This window comes from Leptinotarsa decemlineata, unplaced genomic scaffold (assembly GCF_025532065.1).
Source record: "Leptinotarsa decemlineata unplaced genomic scaffold, Ldec_3_MD MMD2_tig00000882_RagTag_RagTag, whole genome shotgun sequence".
NCBI lineage: Eukaryota > Metazoa > Arthropoda > Insecta > Coleoptera > Chrysomelidae > Leptinotarsa > Leptinotarsa decemlineata.
This window is the reverse complement of record NW_027412556.1, coordinates 15,752,109-15,768,156: the sequence shown is the minus strand read 5'-3', so window position 1 is coordinate 15,768,156 and position 16,048 is coordinate 15,752,109. Positions and strand designations below refer to the sequence as shown.

Genomic DNA, 16,048 nt, shown 5'->3' with positions numbered 1-16,048 from the left:
TTTTTAATCTAAAAAAGCCCAATTATACACTATCGTTCATCTCTCTTGATATTTATTTAACTAGAAGAGTTTTGAAAATATTGGTCATTTCTAAAGTGTTATGATAGTTTTTTCCTTCAACACATCATTTAGAAAATATCTTCCTTTCTTATCTCAAGAACTAAAAATTTTGATTACTGCTTTATCGATAGAAAATGTATCCAAAATTAAAATATTTTAAAAGAAAATTTTCAAAATCTTTGAGTCTTCTGTTTTTCAAACACTAGACGAATGATTGATTCGCCTCCGAGTGGCGAATAGTGGAATCAAACCCATCGAATTCTACTTTTATTTAGGCACAATAGATGTCTCGGCTAATAGTAACTATAAACAAAATTTCATGTTTATTCAACATATTTATATACAAAAATGGCACTTATTTGATCTGAATGGAAAGAAAACCGTAACGTCTATCTGTTTCATATATTTTAAACAGGAAATAGGCTTTATATTCACAGGCCATCTTCAGCCCAGCAGTCAAAACTGCGTTCGTGCAATTAGAACAGAGATGTTTTCTAATGAGTTTTTACTAGAACGCGAATTACTTTTTTATTGTGGAAGACATTTCGGTTACCTTATTCAAAATGCAGAGCGCACCACAATCTTCATTGATTTATGATTTATTCATGTTGTGCGCAAAATGATAATAGTGGCGGTGTCGAAAATTATGATAAGAATCTTTAAAATTACCAGGTTTAATATCGTGCTCACTTGAAGCACTCTTTGACGATTCATTAAAACGTTTCTGAGTGCATTCATTAAAAGTCTTGCGAAAACCCCCAATAACCTAACATGTTTTTCCCTTTTCCAGTCTTCTTAAATTATAGGAAAACAACCCTATCAATACAATTAATTGAATATTCAAGGTAATTGTCGATAAAAAACGACTTTCAACTTGTTACTGTTAATTTTGTGACGTCATTTCAGATTTTTTTCTTAAAAAATGGGTGGGCAAGTCAGCCAGGTTTTTCAATCAGGCAGTGCCCTATTGACTAACGGGCACGGGCACAAGGTGTCCGAAACGACCAGACGTCGTGTAAAGGACATCTTTGATTCCCTTACAGCCAACCCAAGAATTGGCGTTCAAAGATTAGAAGGGCACCTTCTGCAGCTTCCAAAGGTAAATATCCAGTACCCTACGCTGTAGACGAAAAGTGGATCTGTCCAAACTAGCATAAATCCCCCACACAAAATCACGAATTTTGACTTGTGTAGACTCGTTAAGTCAAACTACTAGTTGTGTAGTATCTGTTTATATTTGCAGAATGTTTCTTCATTTACTTTTCAGAACGAAAACATCCTGTCTATTCACGATGAAGGGGGTTACAATTTACTGCAAAGATGCGTGGGGGCCAATAATGTGGAACTCGTTCGGTGGCTGCTGGCACGTCACAGTTCAGCAGATGTCAACAGATTTCCTTGCAGCCTTCCTCTCCACATTGCTTGCCTGAAAGGGTGAGTCAAAGTATGATGTAAGAATATTGCTTCTTCAAAATTATTTGACAATATGTAAAAAAATAACCTGCACACAAAGCTTGTAACCTGCAGAAGCATTATAAAGATTTGATACATTGATCTAAAAATGTATGATTTGAAAAATGTATCGTATCTTATATTTATTTGTTAATGTAAATTTTGATTGTTCTTCATTTTCTCTTTTGATCACTTGCAAATAACCTGATCTGACACCCCTTGATTTTTGTTTGGAGTTCTATCTGCACAACTTTTTAGATTATTCAACAGAAATGCCAATCAATTCCGTCTTATGTTTGTTTTGAAAACATTTCCAAAATGTATTTAGCTATAGATTCATAATTTTTTTCTACAGGTACGATGAATGTGTTGAACTCCTGTTGAAGCATGGAGCAAAATCTGATGTAGAAGCCAGGATGTGTTTTCCTGGACCACACAACAGTAACTGTGAGCAGAGAGGAAAATACTGTGAGAGTTCTGAAATACATACATTTCTACGTATAACTGAAAAGAACATTTTTGAAGATTACAGCTACACATATATTCGTGAATTTTACTTGCACTAATCATGTTATATTTGAATAAATTTGTCTTAAAAAAAAATCAATATTCAACCATTGAATAGACAAACAATTTCGAACAATATTTAAGAATATTCATTTGTGACCTGTGCACCCTCAATAATAATTGATTTCTTCTTTTAGCGTCCGCAATGCAGCAAGAAGAAACGTGCATTGAGAGAGATAGCAGAGAACGGATACCAAGTAGCAAACTCCAATCAGCCATTTTTTACGCTCTTGATGGGGATCAAGTGAATATTCTGATGTTATTAGCGCAGAGGGGAGAAGATCCGTGGGTAAGATTGTCAGATATTGATGTATACGAGGTCTGTTCAAAAAAATAAGGTAAAATTCAATTTTTCTCAAAAACATTCATTTATTCATCAATTTCTATTTTGTCCCCCTCCAAAGTAGTCTCCCTCAGATATAGTTCACTTGTGCCAGTGTTTTTTCCAATCCTCAAAGTTTTTTTTTGTCTAAATTCAGCAATTTTGGAATAAACTTCGCTGCCACACACTTCATGCCCAAAATTTCCCAAAAAATTGCATATCATAAAGTCAGACTTCAAAGAAATGAAGAATGGTGTTCCTCAGGGATCCGTTTTAGGTCCACTATTGTTCTTGATCTACATCAATGTTCATGCAGTCTCATGAAACCAGCAAGATGTATCTTATTTGCAGATGATACAACTTTAATGTGCTCTAGTAAAGACTTAACTAGCTTACAACTAATGATGGAAGATAGCAAAACATTAGAGTATAATTGGTTTGCTGCTAACAAACTCACCTTGAATAAAGATAAAACTCAAAATATAATCGTATCTGCAAATCGCAATATTCCCCAATCAATATTAGGATTCACTATTGATGATAGATTGAGCTGGTCTTATCATATCAAAGCTATGTTCAGCAAACTTTCTACTGTTTTGTTCGTTTTGAGGCGACTGAACGATGTGGTCACCTTGATGACGCTGAAAAGAGCCTACTATGGATTATTTCACTTAGTTATTTCTTATGGTATTCTCAATTGGAGTCATTCAAGTAACTCGATAAGTGTGTTTAGGTGCCTGAAAAAGGCCATAAGAATTCTAGCAGGTTACAAAGATCATTGTCGTCCTCTTTTTATTCAACTCGGCATTATGCCACTTACAACACTGTATGTCTATACAGTGTTACTAGAGATCCATGAAAATGACAAATTTGAAAGACATGGTGAAAATGATGCAAATGAAACGAGGTCCGCAAGTTTATTGAACCTGCCTAGACATAATCTGACTATCAGTCAAAGAAATTCATTGAACTTAAATCTTTATAATCATCTTCATTCATATGTAAAGTCACTTAACCTCACTAAATTTAAATTTATTATCAAAAGCTTTCTCCTCCAACACTGTTTCTATAATATAGAGGAATGGCGGGATCTTTAACTTACGAAAGGCCTCATTGAATCAACATACCTACATTTTGATTTTAGCGACATATTTCAAAGATTTTATATTTATGATGTTATTTAACTTATATTCTTTACTTATATTTCATAGTAGATGCATTTTATCTCTGATCAAGGATTTCTGTATTTGTGACTTGTCATAAATGTACAACTGTATGGTCAAATAAACTACTCTATTCTACTCTATCATGAGCTATCCGATTTGCTGACATCCTCATCAACATCCCTAATAGTGATGCAACGATTCTCCATAACAATTCTCTTCACTTTCTCAACATTTTTATCGGATGTTGATGTGTTGGGGGGTCCAGGACGAGCGTCATCATTTATATCTTTTCGACCTTCTGTGAAAAGCTTGTAATATTTGTAAACATTTTTTTGACTCAGATTACAATCACCGTATGTCACTCAAAATTTCAAGTATTTTTGAGCACCTTATTCGATTTTTTACACAACATTTGAAGCAAATGTTGTAGTGAATGTATGTATACTAAAACCAATAATGATTGAGAGTAGAAGTAAGCCCAGTTGACAGCAAATCGGGGGCGTGCTTATTAATTTTTGAGAGGGTTAAGAATGAAAGAAAAATTCTTAGTACAATTAGTTAAAATATTCATACACATTTTTTATTTATTTCATTAAAACTTTGCAATATCGTATATATATATATATATATATATATATATATATATATATATATATATATATATATATAAAACTTTTTTTCACTATTGGGTTGTAGCAATTGATAAGTGAACTCTTTATAACTATTCTCAAGCTTTCGAGTAACTTAAACTCATCGTCAGGGGTACTAGAAAATACAAATTACAAATTTTTGATAATAGAATATAATATAAATGTAAATGTACAAATTTTCGTCTAATCTTCAACCTCAGATTCGTCACTGTTGCTACCGCTATCATCAAAGTGAATTATGATTGGTTCAATATTGTGTTCAATACGGTTGTCTACGTCTCACATTTTTTGCTCCTCTTTTAAAACATGCTGCATGCATTTCTTCCAGTCTTCTGCAGAAACAGTTCGAATAGCTTCTTGTAGGTGATGTTGTACGTCCACTAATTTAAATGTTCTGTTTTCTCGTGCCACATATCCTTTTACTTGCGCCCAGATTAATTCTATTGGGTTTAATTCGCAGTGGTATGGTGGTAACCTTAAAACTATAATTCCACGACTTAACGCCATTTCATCCACTGCGAATTTTTTATATTTGTCTGTGTGTAATTTTGTTAGCTGAAGTAGTTCTGCCTTTAAACTATCTTTGTTATATTGGATGTTCTTATTAATTAACCATTCTTGAATTGCTGCTTTTTTCCATGATTGTTTCGGTAATGGTTCTAAATGTCGACTATGGTATGGGGCATTGTCCATGACGATGTCTGAAAAAGAAACTGTGAATAGTTCTGCGTATACTGGTTTTGGCTTCTTCATCAACTGTGATTTTTTTTCGTCCGCTACTAGTTTTTGGCGTTTGTACGCCCCATGAATTTCTGCTTCTCTTAGTATTTTGTAAATCGATGATTTTGGTACACCGGTATAATCAGAGCACATATCAACTAATTTATCTTTTGTAATTGTGGAACTTAATGATGTAGAAATGCCCGGTTGGTTATTCGGAGGTACACACGTACAATTACAGCACATATGCACAAAGTCATCTTTTGGTGGCTGATGATCTCTTTCAAGACAGTGAAATACTCGCAGTACAATTTGTTTTTCTCTTACTGACCGAGACTCCGACCGTTTTACCTTTTTCGACGTGGAAGGCCCGACCATGTCTCCCATTTTTTGAGTAGTTTGAGAACGGTGTAGAAATATAATTATTTAACGCTTAAACACTTATTAGCACTATTATTTTCACCAGTTGTTATCACAACACGTCAATTGCTGACTAACTTAACTGTAAAACGTATTATTCACGCTGTATAATTCACAAACCAATGATACGCTCATGGCTGCAAGTACATTAGTGAGAACTGCAACGATGAGATGGAAGTTAAGGTAAAGTGACAAAGACAGAAATGTCGTTGCGTACAGCATTGCCACTAGTTGTAATAAATATCTAACACTATACAAAAAATAATGAATTTTAACTGATCAGTAATCAGGAAATGTATAAGTATTACTCATTACAAGCTCATTACTGATTTTTGTCATAAATAATACCTTTTAATCGTACTAGTATTGTGTATTATCTATAATTTGCCACAACCTACAACTCTACTGCTTACTATATTTTGATTCTGCTATAAACTGGTAACGTAAAATTTAGATATGACAACGCGCTTTACTCTCAATCATTATTGGTTTTACTATAGTCAGCAAACTTTTAACATTAACCGTATTTTTTGAACAGACCTCGTATACCGACATTTTATTAACCAACTTAGTAAAGGAAAGCAGTTGAGTAATATTGTTAATAAAATTACCACCTACTCAAATATGTTCATCATCAGATCATAACAAATATGTGTGTTCTACTGTATGACTTCATATAAATTATTAATACATTGACTCATTACCTAATGAAAATGATAATAACAGGATAATGAACAATTTTCACACTATGAACTTTACTCAAGATGCATTTCACTATGCAGTAGTTTGACAATATTTTCATGAATGACGTCATAGTGTCGCCATATTGAATTTGGATAAAATGGCTCCTACGCCACTATTTTAAATAGAAATGGTTGATTGTGTTATTGTTGGAAGGAAAATTTTATGTTGTATCAAATGGCCAAAGAAGTACAAATTATTTATCACCAAAAATACTGTGATACTATCACCAAGCCTGAAAAATATTCAAATCAATTATCAGAATAAAAAGTGGACAATATTTTTAAAAAATATGTAAATTATTAATGCAGAATAAAAAGTGGACAATATTTTTAAAAAATATGTAAATTATTAATGCCAAACAATAATTATGAAACACGATCAATAAAATATAAGTTCTGAGGCTAAGATTCACATGAAATATCTAATATCACATATAAATAGATAGATAGACATTTATTGATCATACACCAATTTACATTAGATCGATAAGTCAAAAAACAGAACAATGTTAAAACAGTAAAACAATAAATCACTTTAAAAAACATTTTCAAACCAAGCAACACTGAAAGTAGGTAGCACACAGTACACTGTTCATTGATAGTCCAAAATGAATTCTTAAATACTATAAAATGCCCTAGATAACAGATAACACTTCAATTTTGTTTTGCTGATTCTTCAAGTCAAGTTGTTGACAATTTCCAATCTGAATTGGTTTCTTCGACGGGTTGGGTAGTATTGGATATCCGCATTTTGAATAAAATGGTTTTTATGAATATAGGCAGATATTAATAATTCATACAAATAGATACTCGTGAATGTCAATATTCTCTTTTCTTTGAAATGATTCTCGAAAATCCAAATGGAATATCAATCGTATGATTCTTTTCTGTGCTATGTTGACTCTGCTGCTGCCAGTAGCGGGACTATAAACTATAATATTATGACTAATAGAAGAATATACCAATGCATAGTAAACGCTCATGAGACCTTTTTATTTAAGCAGCTCTTTAAATTTCTCAATGGAAAGAAGTACTTATTCAAGGTGGAACATAGTGACCCAATGCATTTGTCCCATTTGATGTTTTCGTCTACGATTGTACCGAAAAACTTGGAGCTACTTTGAAATGTGGTTGATGAACTGTTTATATCCAGGTTTTCACCGATGGCTCTTCCCGTAGTCGATATGTGGAATTGAATAGCAACAGTCTTCAAGTAGTTTATTATTAAATTGTTCTTCTGACAACACTGTCGAATTGATGTAATACATTTTAGCTACTATATATAAATGACAAAAAAATCAGTGGATACAGGACACTACCCTGAGGGACTCCTGAGTTCATTCACTCTAACTATCAGTTTCCTGAATGAATGAACGGAACCAGTCCTCAATTTTTCCACATATACCGAGTGCATACATTTTTGTCAAGATGAAATTGAAGTAAGGAGTACTTATATGAACATATCGTTTCATAAAGTATAATGTTTCAATATATTCAAGTAGGACAAATGTCATGCACAAGCATCATTTGTGAATGCTTCTGTGATGAATTTTTTGTTTATTCATAATAAAATAGTGTATATAAATATATTCAAAAGATATAATGAACTGTAATGTTTTTTAATAATGTTGATGAATAAACATTATATTTCATATTATATGATACTACTGAAAGTAGGTACAAAATACACATCATATATTCGAAGAGGTAATGTTTTCCAATTTATTCAACAAATCAATTATAAATCAACCACTGTATTAATGTCTCATAGCCGTTGAATATATAAATCATCATGGCATGCACACATATTAAATATTTTATAGAAATAGATTCATTTGAAATAGATATTCTAATATACATAAATAGTATACAAATATATCAGTTACTATTAAACAAAATACAAAAAAACAGAAATATATAAGACTTATATAGTAGAATATAGTATGTAAAAAAAACAGTAGTAAATGATACAAGATTAATAGAGAGAAGAATAATGAACAACTCAATTGGAATAATATTGTGCCCGTATATATTGAGATAAGGAGCGTTTGAAGAGTTGGAGGGTGTTACTTTGTTTAATTTCATTAGGAAGCTTGTTATAGTCCAAGAGTCCTCTGTGAAATATAAAATTCATTGTTCTTGCAAGGTTAGTTCGTGGGACAACCAAGTCATCTCTTCCTCTTGTATCATATTTGTGTATCTGATGGTTATTTGTAATGAACTCATTGAAGTAATGTGGTGCTTTTCCAGTGAGTATTTTAAATATGGATATCATAGAAAAATATTGTAATCTACCTTTTACTGTCATCCAATTCAGAGTATCAATCATTGTTTTGTAATTTTTGTAGAGTAGAGATAGAATTACCGTCTAGTAATGATATCAGAGTAGCACAGTAATCAAAGTGTGGTAGGATTATTGTTTTATATACAGTCAAATTAGATTGAAATGTTACTTGTCTACTAATTCTAGTAAAGAAAAACATTTTTTTTGAAATTTCATTACACATATACTGAATGTGTTTTTTTGAGTTCAAAGTGTTGTCAACAATGAAGCCCAGGTATTTCAATTCTACCACAATTACTATTAATGGGGTTGATATCAATTTAGTTATACTTATATTGTGTTGTCAATATCATAGCTTTCGTTTTAGTGGTATTCAGTTTGATTTTGTTTATGTTCAAAAACTTAGCCACGTTTTCAAGAGTCAAATTAATTTTGCTTACAGCATTATGAATATCAGAGTCGCTTGCTGATGAATTCACAATCACTAATAAAATTTGTCATTCAAATAAAGTATGAATAAAACAGGGCCAAGTACACTCCCCTGGGGGACCCCGGTATCAATTAATTTTTGGTTTGGTAGGACGTTGTTTATTTTAGTACATTGAGATATGTTGAGTAGATAACTTCTGAACCATAGCAACACCCTATCAGTTATTCCATAATACTCTAATTTTGATAGCAAAATAGATATATCTATAGTTTCAAACGTTTTTTTTGAAATCCAAAAATACTGCTACTACATATTTATTGTCATCAATTGACAGTTTTCATTTAGAAAAGGTGAGTTGAAGAGCAGTTTCACATGAGTGTTGCGATCTAAACCCTGATTGATACTCCATCTTACAAATGATTTCAGGTTTCATATCTTTATTTTAATTAAACTTGACAAAAAAATTATGTGTGTCAAGCAGTATACCTCAGAACTTTTTCAAATGAAAATAGCCACTGCTATATATATAATCCAACGCCTTCATGGTATTAGCCAGCGCAGTAGTTGTTCTCTGATAGGTGTCAGTCCATTAACCTAAAGTTTAGATGAGTTGAGACTGCCTGAAAAAATTGTTATTTTAGATAATAAGCTACTGCTGTATCGAAAATATTTCAATTTATCCTTCCAGAACGGCATATTCCGAGCCAGGAAACCACTGCTGCACTCTGCCTGCGAGCGGGGAGCCTGGAAGTGCACAGAATTCCTCATCAAAGAACGTTCTGACGAAATCCACGTCATCAAAGATGAGTACTACCCCATCCACTACGCAGTACTGCACGACAATAAATTCCTCGAGTTGCTGATCGAACAAGGGGCGGACACAACAGTGCGCACATGCACACAGCAGATGACGCTGCTGCACGTCGTGCTGCTGGTGGCCCACAAATCGGCCGAGAACACGATATCGACGATACGGTTGCTACTGGACCACGGATGCAAGGATCTTATCAATACGCCTGACAGTTTGGGGAACACTCCTCTGCATGCGCTTATTGTTAGGTGAGTGAACGAGTTGCATAAGGAATTGGGTGTTGAGAATTTGATTGTGGTATAGTTGTTTTCCCTCTCGGTGGTCATGCAATAGATCCTACCTTACAGTTTTCTCCTTCCAGTTGTAAGGATTGCGACCACTTAACCAGTAATAGTTTTGGGACTACGGTGGACTGAATGAAAATGCATAGAAGTAGTTTTTATAATGAAGTTATAATTATAATGTGATTATGAGGAAATAATCTGGTATTGCCAAAACTCAAAAAATATCTTTTCAAAATGACCTCGTGACATTTTTGTTCCTTATTCACTTCATTCATCTTAGATTGCAGAGCTATAACGTATTTGTACTTTACTTATTTTCAATATATACGAGGGTGGTCCCACAAGTACCCGGCCTGACCTAGAAATGACAGTACTTGTTGGAAAAATGTTTAGTATTTGTTTGGCAGCCATCAATAGCGAACGTTCTTGGTGAATTTGTGAAAATGGAGAAAATTCGTGAAAAATGCGAAATGAAACTCTATGTTTTTGTACCACTTTTATTTGTAACTAACGTTACCATGGTGTGAGTTTAGGCAGGCTTCACAATGAGTAATGAAAGTAGTTGTAATTAAAAGTGTTGTAAAAAAGTTTTTATTCATTATACATGCACAGTGTGCTTTGCTGTGTACCATAAAAGCTGTCTATCAATACAATTTTTGAGGGATAATAAGATTGTATGTTGTACAAACGATAATAATCAGGATATGAAGGAGACCAGTTTATTGGAAAAAAACTATCCAAGATCTTGAAAAAGAGACAGAACAAAAAACCAAGCACATTCAGAAACTTAAATATGAACATGAAAGTTTCTTAGAAGAGGCTTTAAAAAATGAAAGAGAATTGAATAAATTAATAGAGGAACAACAAGCAATTATTAACGAAATCCAACAACAGAAAAAAAAAATAGAAAAAGTCTTGGCAGATAAAGAAGTTATAACAAAAACCGTCGCTACTCATACTAGTGCCGGTTTGACACACAAAACATTTGGGACCCAAACTGAAAACAAAAGCGAGAAAAAATTAAATACAATCCTAAACAAAAGCCACAACATAATGAGTCATAGTGGGAGTAAACTGGGCAAACAAAACAATGGTTCAGGAAATGGTACAGAAGAGTAACATCCTAATTCTTGGAGATAGTAATGCAACAGACTTCTCTACTATCCTGAGAAATATGTGTCAAAATGAATATACAATAACATCTTTTATAAAACATAATGCATTATTAAATCAAATTGTGGAAGATGCAATAACCTTAACCAAAGACTATGGAAAAAGAGACCATGTTATTGTAATGGGTGGCTTATTAAATATATTGAAAGGAGTGAATGTTAATGAATTTGCAATTGATATACTAAAAAAAAATAAGTACTTACACAAACGTTATTGTGATGACAGTACCAGTGTGGAAAAATAGAAAGGTACTTAATAACTTTATAAATGAGCACAATATAAAATTGCATTTTGAACTGTGTATAAATAATAATAACACTAACTCAATAACATACTTGAATGTGAATTCATTACTCAGCAGCAATTTTTTTTTATGGTAATAGACTTTATCTGATGAAATACTCTGGCAAAGTGTGTCTAATGAAATACGTAAAGATGTTAATTTATGGACAACTTTCAGTTGAAAAACAAAAAATAATATATTTCCAAAAAAAAATTACATCATCACAAACAATGCAGTGAAAGTTATTAGAGAACAAAAATCAATATTTTACAAGGGCAAAATAGATAATTGTAGTGGTGACCCCCAAAAAAATGTGGAAAACACTGAAACCTTTGCTGTCACCAAAAGAAAGAACAAAATTCACCAAGTTAGAGATTGGCAATGAGGAAGAAGTAGATATTAATATGATTCCTGATAAACTCAATACATATTTTGTAGAAAGTATCAATAAATTAGTAGAAGAAATACATATTGAGACACAATATGAAATAAGGATACAAAACACTGCAAAAAAACATTTGAGTGATTTCAAATTGATTAGTTTTGAGGAGCTACATGATATATTGTTGACAATGAAAAATAAAGGTAGCGATGATGATCTAACAACGGAATTCCTGAAAAAAGTATATCATAATATAAAAGGCCCATTATTAAACCTTGTCAACTATTCCCTACACACCGGTACATTTCCATCTATGCTGAAAGTATCAACAATAATTCCAGTTCCAAAAGTAAAGAATACAAGTAAAGCCAGTGATATGCGACCAATAAATACTTTGTTGGCAATAGAAAAACTAATTGAGAAAGTTGTCTATGTACAAATGTTAAATTTTTTAAATAGTAATAATATTCTAACTGAAAATCAATCAGGTTTTAGAACTGGGCATAATTGCGAAACAGTGGTCCAAAGTGTTTTATTTGACTGGAAAATGTGGACAGATCAAAATATGAATGTAGGAGCAGTTCACTTAGATTTGAAAAGAGCCTTTGAGACAGTAAATAGGAAAAGACTCCTGCTTAAATTGAAAAATTATGGAATATCCGGTACAGTCTATAAATGGTTTGAAGATTACCTGAATAGTAGAAGACAAGTAACAAAACTTAATAATGTAATGTCCTGTGAAATTATCAATAACAACGGAGTACCTCAGGGCAGTACACTAGGACCACTCTTATTCCTAATATATATAAATGATATTGTTAATGATGTAGACAAGTGTAAAATTCATCTCTTTGCTGATGACACACTTGTATATTACTGTGCACATGATGTGGAACATTTGATAGATACAATGAATAGTGAACTACAAAAAATAAGTCGGTGGTGTAGTTATAATGTATTGAAATTAAATGGTAATAAATCAAAATTCATTTTATTTACTAATAAAACGGGATATCATGAACTTGAAAGCAGAAATTTAAATATCCATATTGATAATATAGACATAGAAACCGTTAGTGCGACGAAATATCTTGGAGTCTTAATTGATAGATGCTTAACATTCAAAGAACACGTACAAGAGGTAATAAAAACTATCTCAAGAAATGTTAGCTTTCTAGGAAGGATTTCGCCAACACTTACAAAATCTACAAAAATTATAATATATAACACACTTATATTACCACATTTTACATTTTGTGCATTGATAATATATACTGCCAATAAAAATGAAATGGATAGATTACAAAAACAGCAAAACCGAGCCATGAGGATCATATTAAGAAAACCAAGAAAGACACCAATCAAGGCAATGCTGAAGGAATTGCAATGGATGGCTGTGACAGATCTCGTATATTACTATACAATGATAATGATATATAAAATGAATAATCACCTATCATCGACATACCTGAGTAGGCATATTGAATACAATGAGAAGCATCATCACTATAATACAAGAATGCGTAATAACATATATGTAGGAGTTAAAAATAAAAAGTGTACTGAGAAATCCATTTACCATGCAGGAATGTTAGCTTTTAATAGTTTGAACAAAAATATTAAAGAATGTAGCACTCTTGCATTATTCAAAAGAAAGTTGAAGAGTCATCTATTGGGTGAATGAACTAGCCTTTATATAATGTAAATTTTGACTGTATAAACTTTTTTTTTGTATTCTATATTTGTATTTTGTTTGTGTTTTATATTGACTAACAACTGTGATATTTTAAGTAGATGTATATTTATTGTAGTACTTATACTTTGAAATTTTATTCCTGAGTTTAGTTGACTAACACATAGTGGTGTCGTATTTGATTATATATGTATTGTATTAGCAGTTTCATTGCTAAATATTATAAGGAGTTAATTGTATTAGTTTGAAAAGGTCCTTATAGGACCTTTTATTTATTTACAAATAAAAGTGGTAAAAATCATAGAAAGTTTAATTTCTCATTTTTCAAGATGATCTCGTACCACATAGTAACGGCTACATCCATCAATTTAGAGAAAATGGGTCATCGTTATGTGGTATTATACTTTCATTTAAAAGACCTCAGCTCAATCAATATAAAGCTGAACTGGATTCTACTCTAGGTGAGTCTGCTCCTTCATTTACAACAGTAAAATATTAAGTAGCAGAATTTAAACGAGGCCGTACAAGCTGTCAAGATGAGCATCGCAATGGTCGACCAAATGAGGTGACGACTCCAGAAACGGTGAAGAAAATCCACAAAGCAGTATTGAATGATCGTCGACCGAAAGTGCGCGAGCTAGCAGACTCAGTACGCATTTCAAAATGTACGGTATATCGTATATTATCTGGAAATTTGGAAATGAAAAAGCTATGTGCAAGATGGGTGCCGCCTTTGCTCACACTCGAGAAAAAATAGTGCCATGAAGATCTTTCAATTGAATGTTTAGCGAAGTTTCACGGCAACAAAGCAGAATTCTTTCGTCGTTTCTAAAACATGGGTCCATCACTTCACACCTGAGACAAAAGAAGAATCAAAACAATGGATTCAAAAGGGAGAACGGGCTCCAAAGAAGGCGAAGACCATTTCATCTGCAGGCCAGGTCATGGTATCGGTTTTTTGGAATGCACGTGGGATAATTTTCATTGACTATTTTAAAAAAGATAAAACTATCAACGGCAAATATTATCAAATCAAAGCATGCTTTATTATCTGAAGAATAGAATTCTTATTGACAAAGCTTCTAACTATAATAGCACATAAATCCTAACTGCTTAAAATGAGCAGGAGGTCATGATAATTAAATAAAATTAAAATTATGCAAACCAATATGGATTGTCGGATGTTAAAAGTGGATGTACTTAATGTATATATACAGTCATGCTACTATAAAATATTTTCACAACAATATAGTAAACAAGATATAAAAACAGTTTTCCCTAATTTATTCTATATCAGTTGGTTATAAATACAAAACAGGACAGAGTTATCAGATGATAAAAACATTAAATATTAATATATATATATATATATATATATATAATATATATATATATATATATAATATATATATATATATATGTATATATATATATATATATATATATATATATATATATATATATATATATATATATATATATATATATGTATATATACACATATAGACCCATGTACACACATATAATAATTTTATGAAATGTTTTGATTTCTTAATACAGGCAGTTAATAAGTACATACATATATGTATACTCATACATACACATCTAACCTTAACACTATTTAGTGAGAGACATGGATACGACATATTTTGTATTGCTGTCACAGCTATTCAAAATTTTGTTCAAAAAATTCCCTCAAATCATAAAATGGTCTTGTTATTAAAAATTTTTACAGCTCTTCTGAATTTCGGAGTGCTATGAATATTTTTAATTTGCTTCGGTAGATGGTTGAACATTTTCGTACCATTGTATACAATTGAATTTTGGCATGTTCTGGGGATTAATAAAGGTATATATTTGCCATTTTCCCTAGTATTATGTGCAGTGTCAGATTTTAATAAATGTAGTTTATGCTAATGAACTAAACTAGTTGATTCTAACACGAAGATTGATGTTAACGTGAGTATCCTCTGAGATATAAATAAGGGTTGATTAAGAAAAAAATGTTGTTTTATCAAGACAATGCACCAGTTCACAAATCCATTATCGCAATGAACAAAATTAGCAGTAAATGGTTATTTTAAGGAGCAACACAGTTCTTATTATTTAAATGATATTGAACGTCGCTGGGAAAAGTATACAGAGTTGTAAGGATATTATGTTAAAAATTAAATAATTTTTTCTTTGTTGGGCCGGGTACTTCTAGAACCACCCTCGTATGTCATTCAGACAATACGACATATGAACATAACAACAGATATCTATTAGCATCATATCATGACTGTGCTTAACTTCAACAATTCATTATAAGCTTTTAATGCACTGTTTGGAACCTTTGGTGTAGTAATGAATATTACTGGATTTTTTTCCCAACACAAACCGTTATTTTAACACCTTGACACGTGTTTCGATCACCAAGTGATCCCCTTGAAGATAATCACTTGGTAATCGAAACACGTTTCGAGGTGTTAAAATAACAATAATAATAATAAATCGGCTTTATTTATAATACAAAAAAAAACAATACAAAGATACATTTTAAAATGAAAATAAGTTACAGGAGATTCTGGTACTCGTTGGCGAAGTCTAGCTCAAAGCTACTCTAACT

The 16,048-nt window shown here is 32.0% G+C and overlaps 1 protein-coding gene across 2 annotated transcripts in view; it reads left to right on the top strand.

Annotated features, from left to right (window-relative positions):
- The first annotated feature begins 652 nt into the window (after positions 1 to 652).
- LOC111512190 (uncharacterized) overlaps positions 653 to 16,048 on the top strand; it is a 29,901-nt gene continuing 14,505 nt past the window's right edge. The window contains exons 1-6 of one of the 2 annotated variants that reach the window (XM_074175099.1): positions 653 to 905; positions 967 to 1,159; positions 1,328 to 1,494; positions 1,868 to 1,980; positions 2,217 to 2,368; positions 9,503 to 9,873. In XM_074175099.1, coding sequence (XP_074031200.1) covers positions 983 to 1,159; positions 1,328 to 1,494; positions 1,868 to 1,980; positions 2,217 to 2,368; positions 9,503 to 9,873 — 980 coding nt within the window. In that variant the 5' untranslated portion in view covers positions 653 to 905; positions 967 to 982. Of the gene's footprint in view, positions 906 to 966; positions 1,160 to 1,327; positions 1,512 to 1,867; positions 1,981 to 2,216; positions 2,369 to 9,502; positions 9,874 to 16,048 lie in introns of those variants that run through there. The other variant, XM_074175100.1, reaches the window with a different exon arrangement.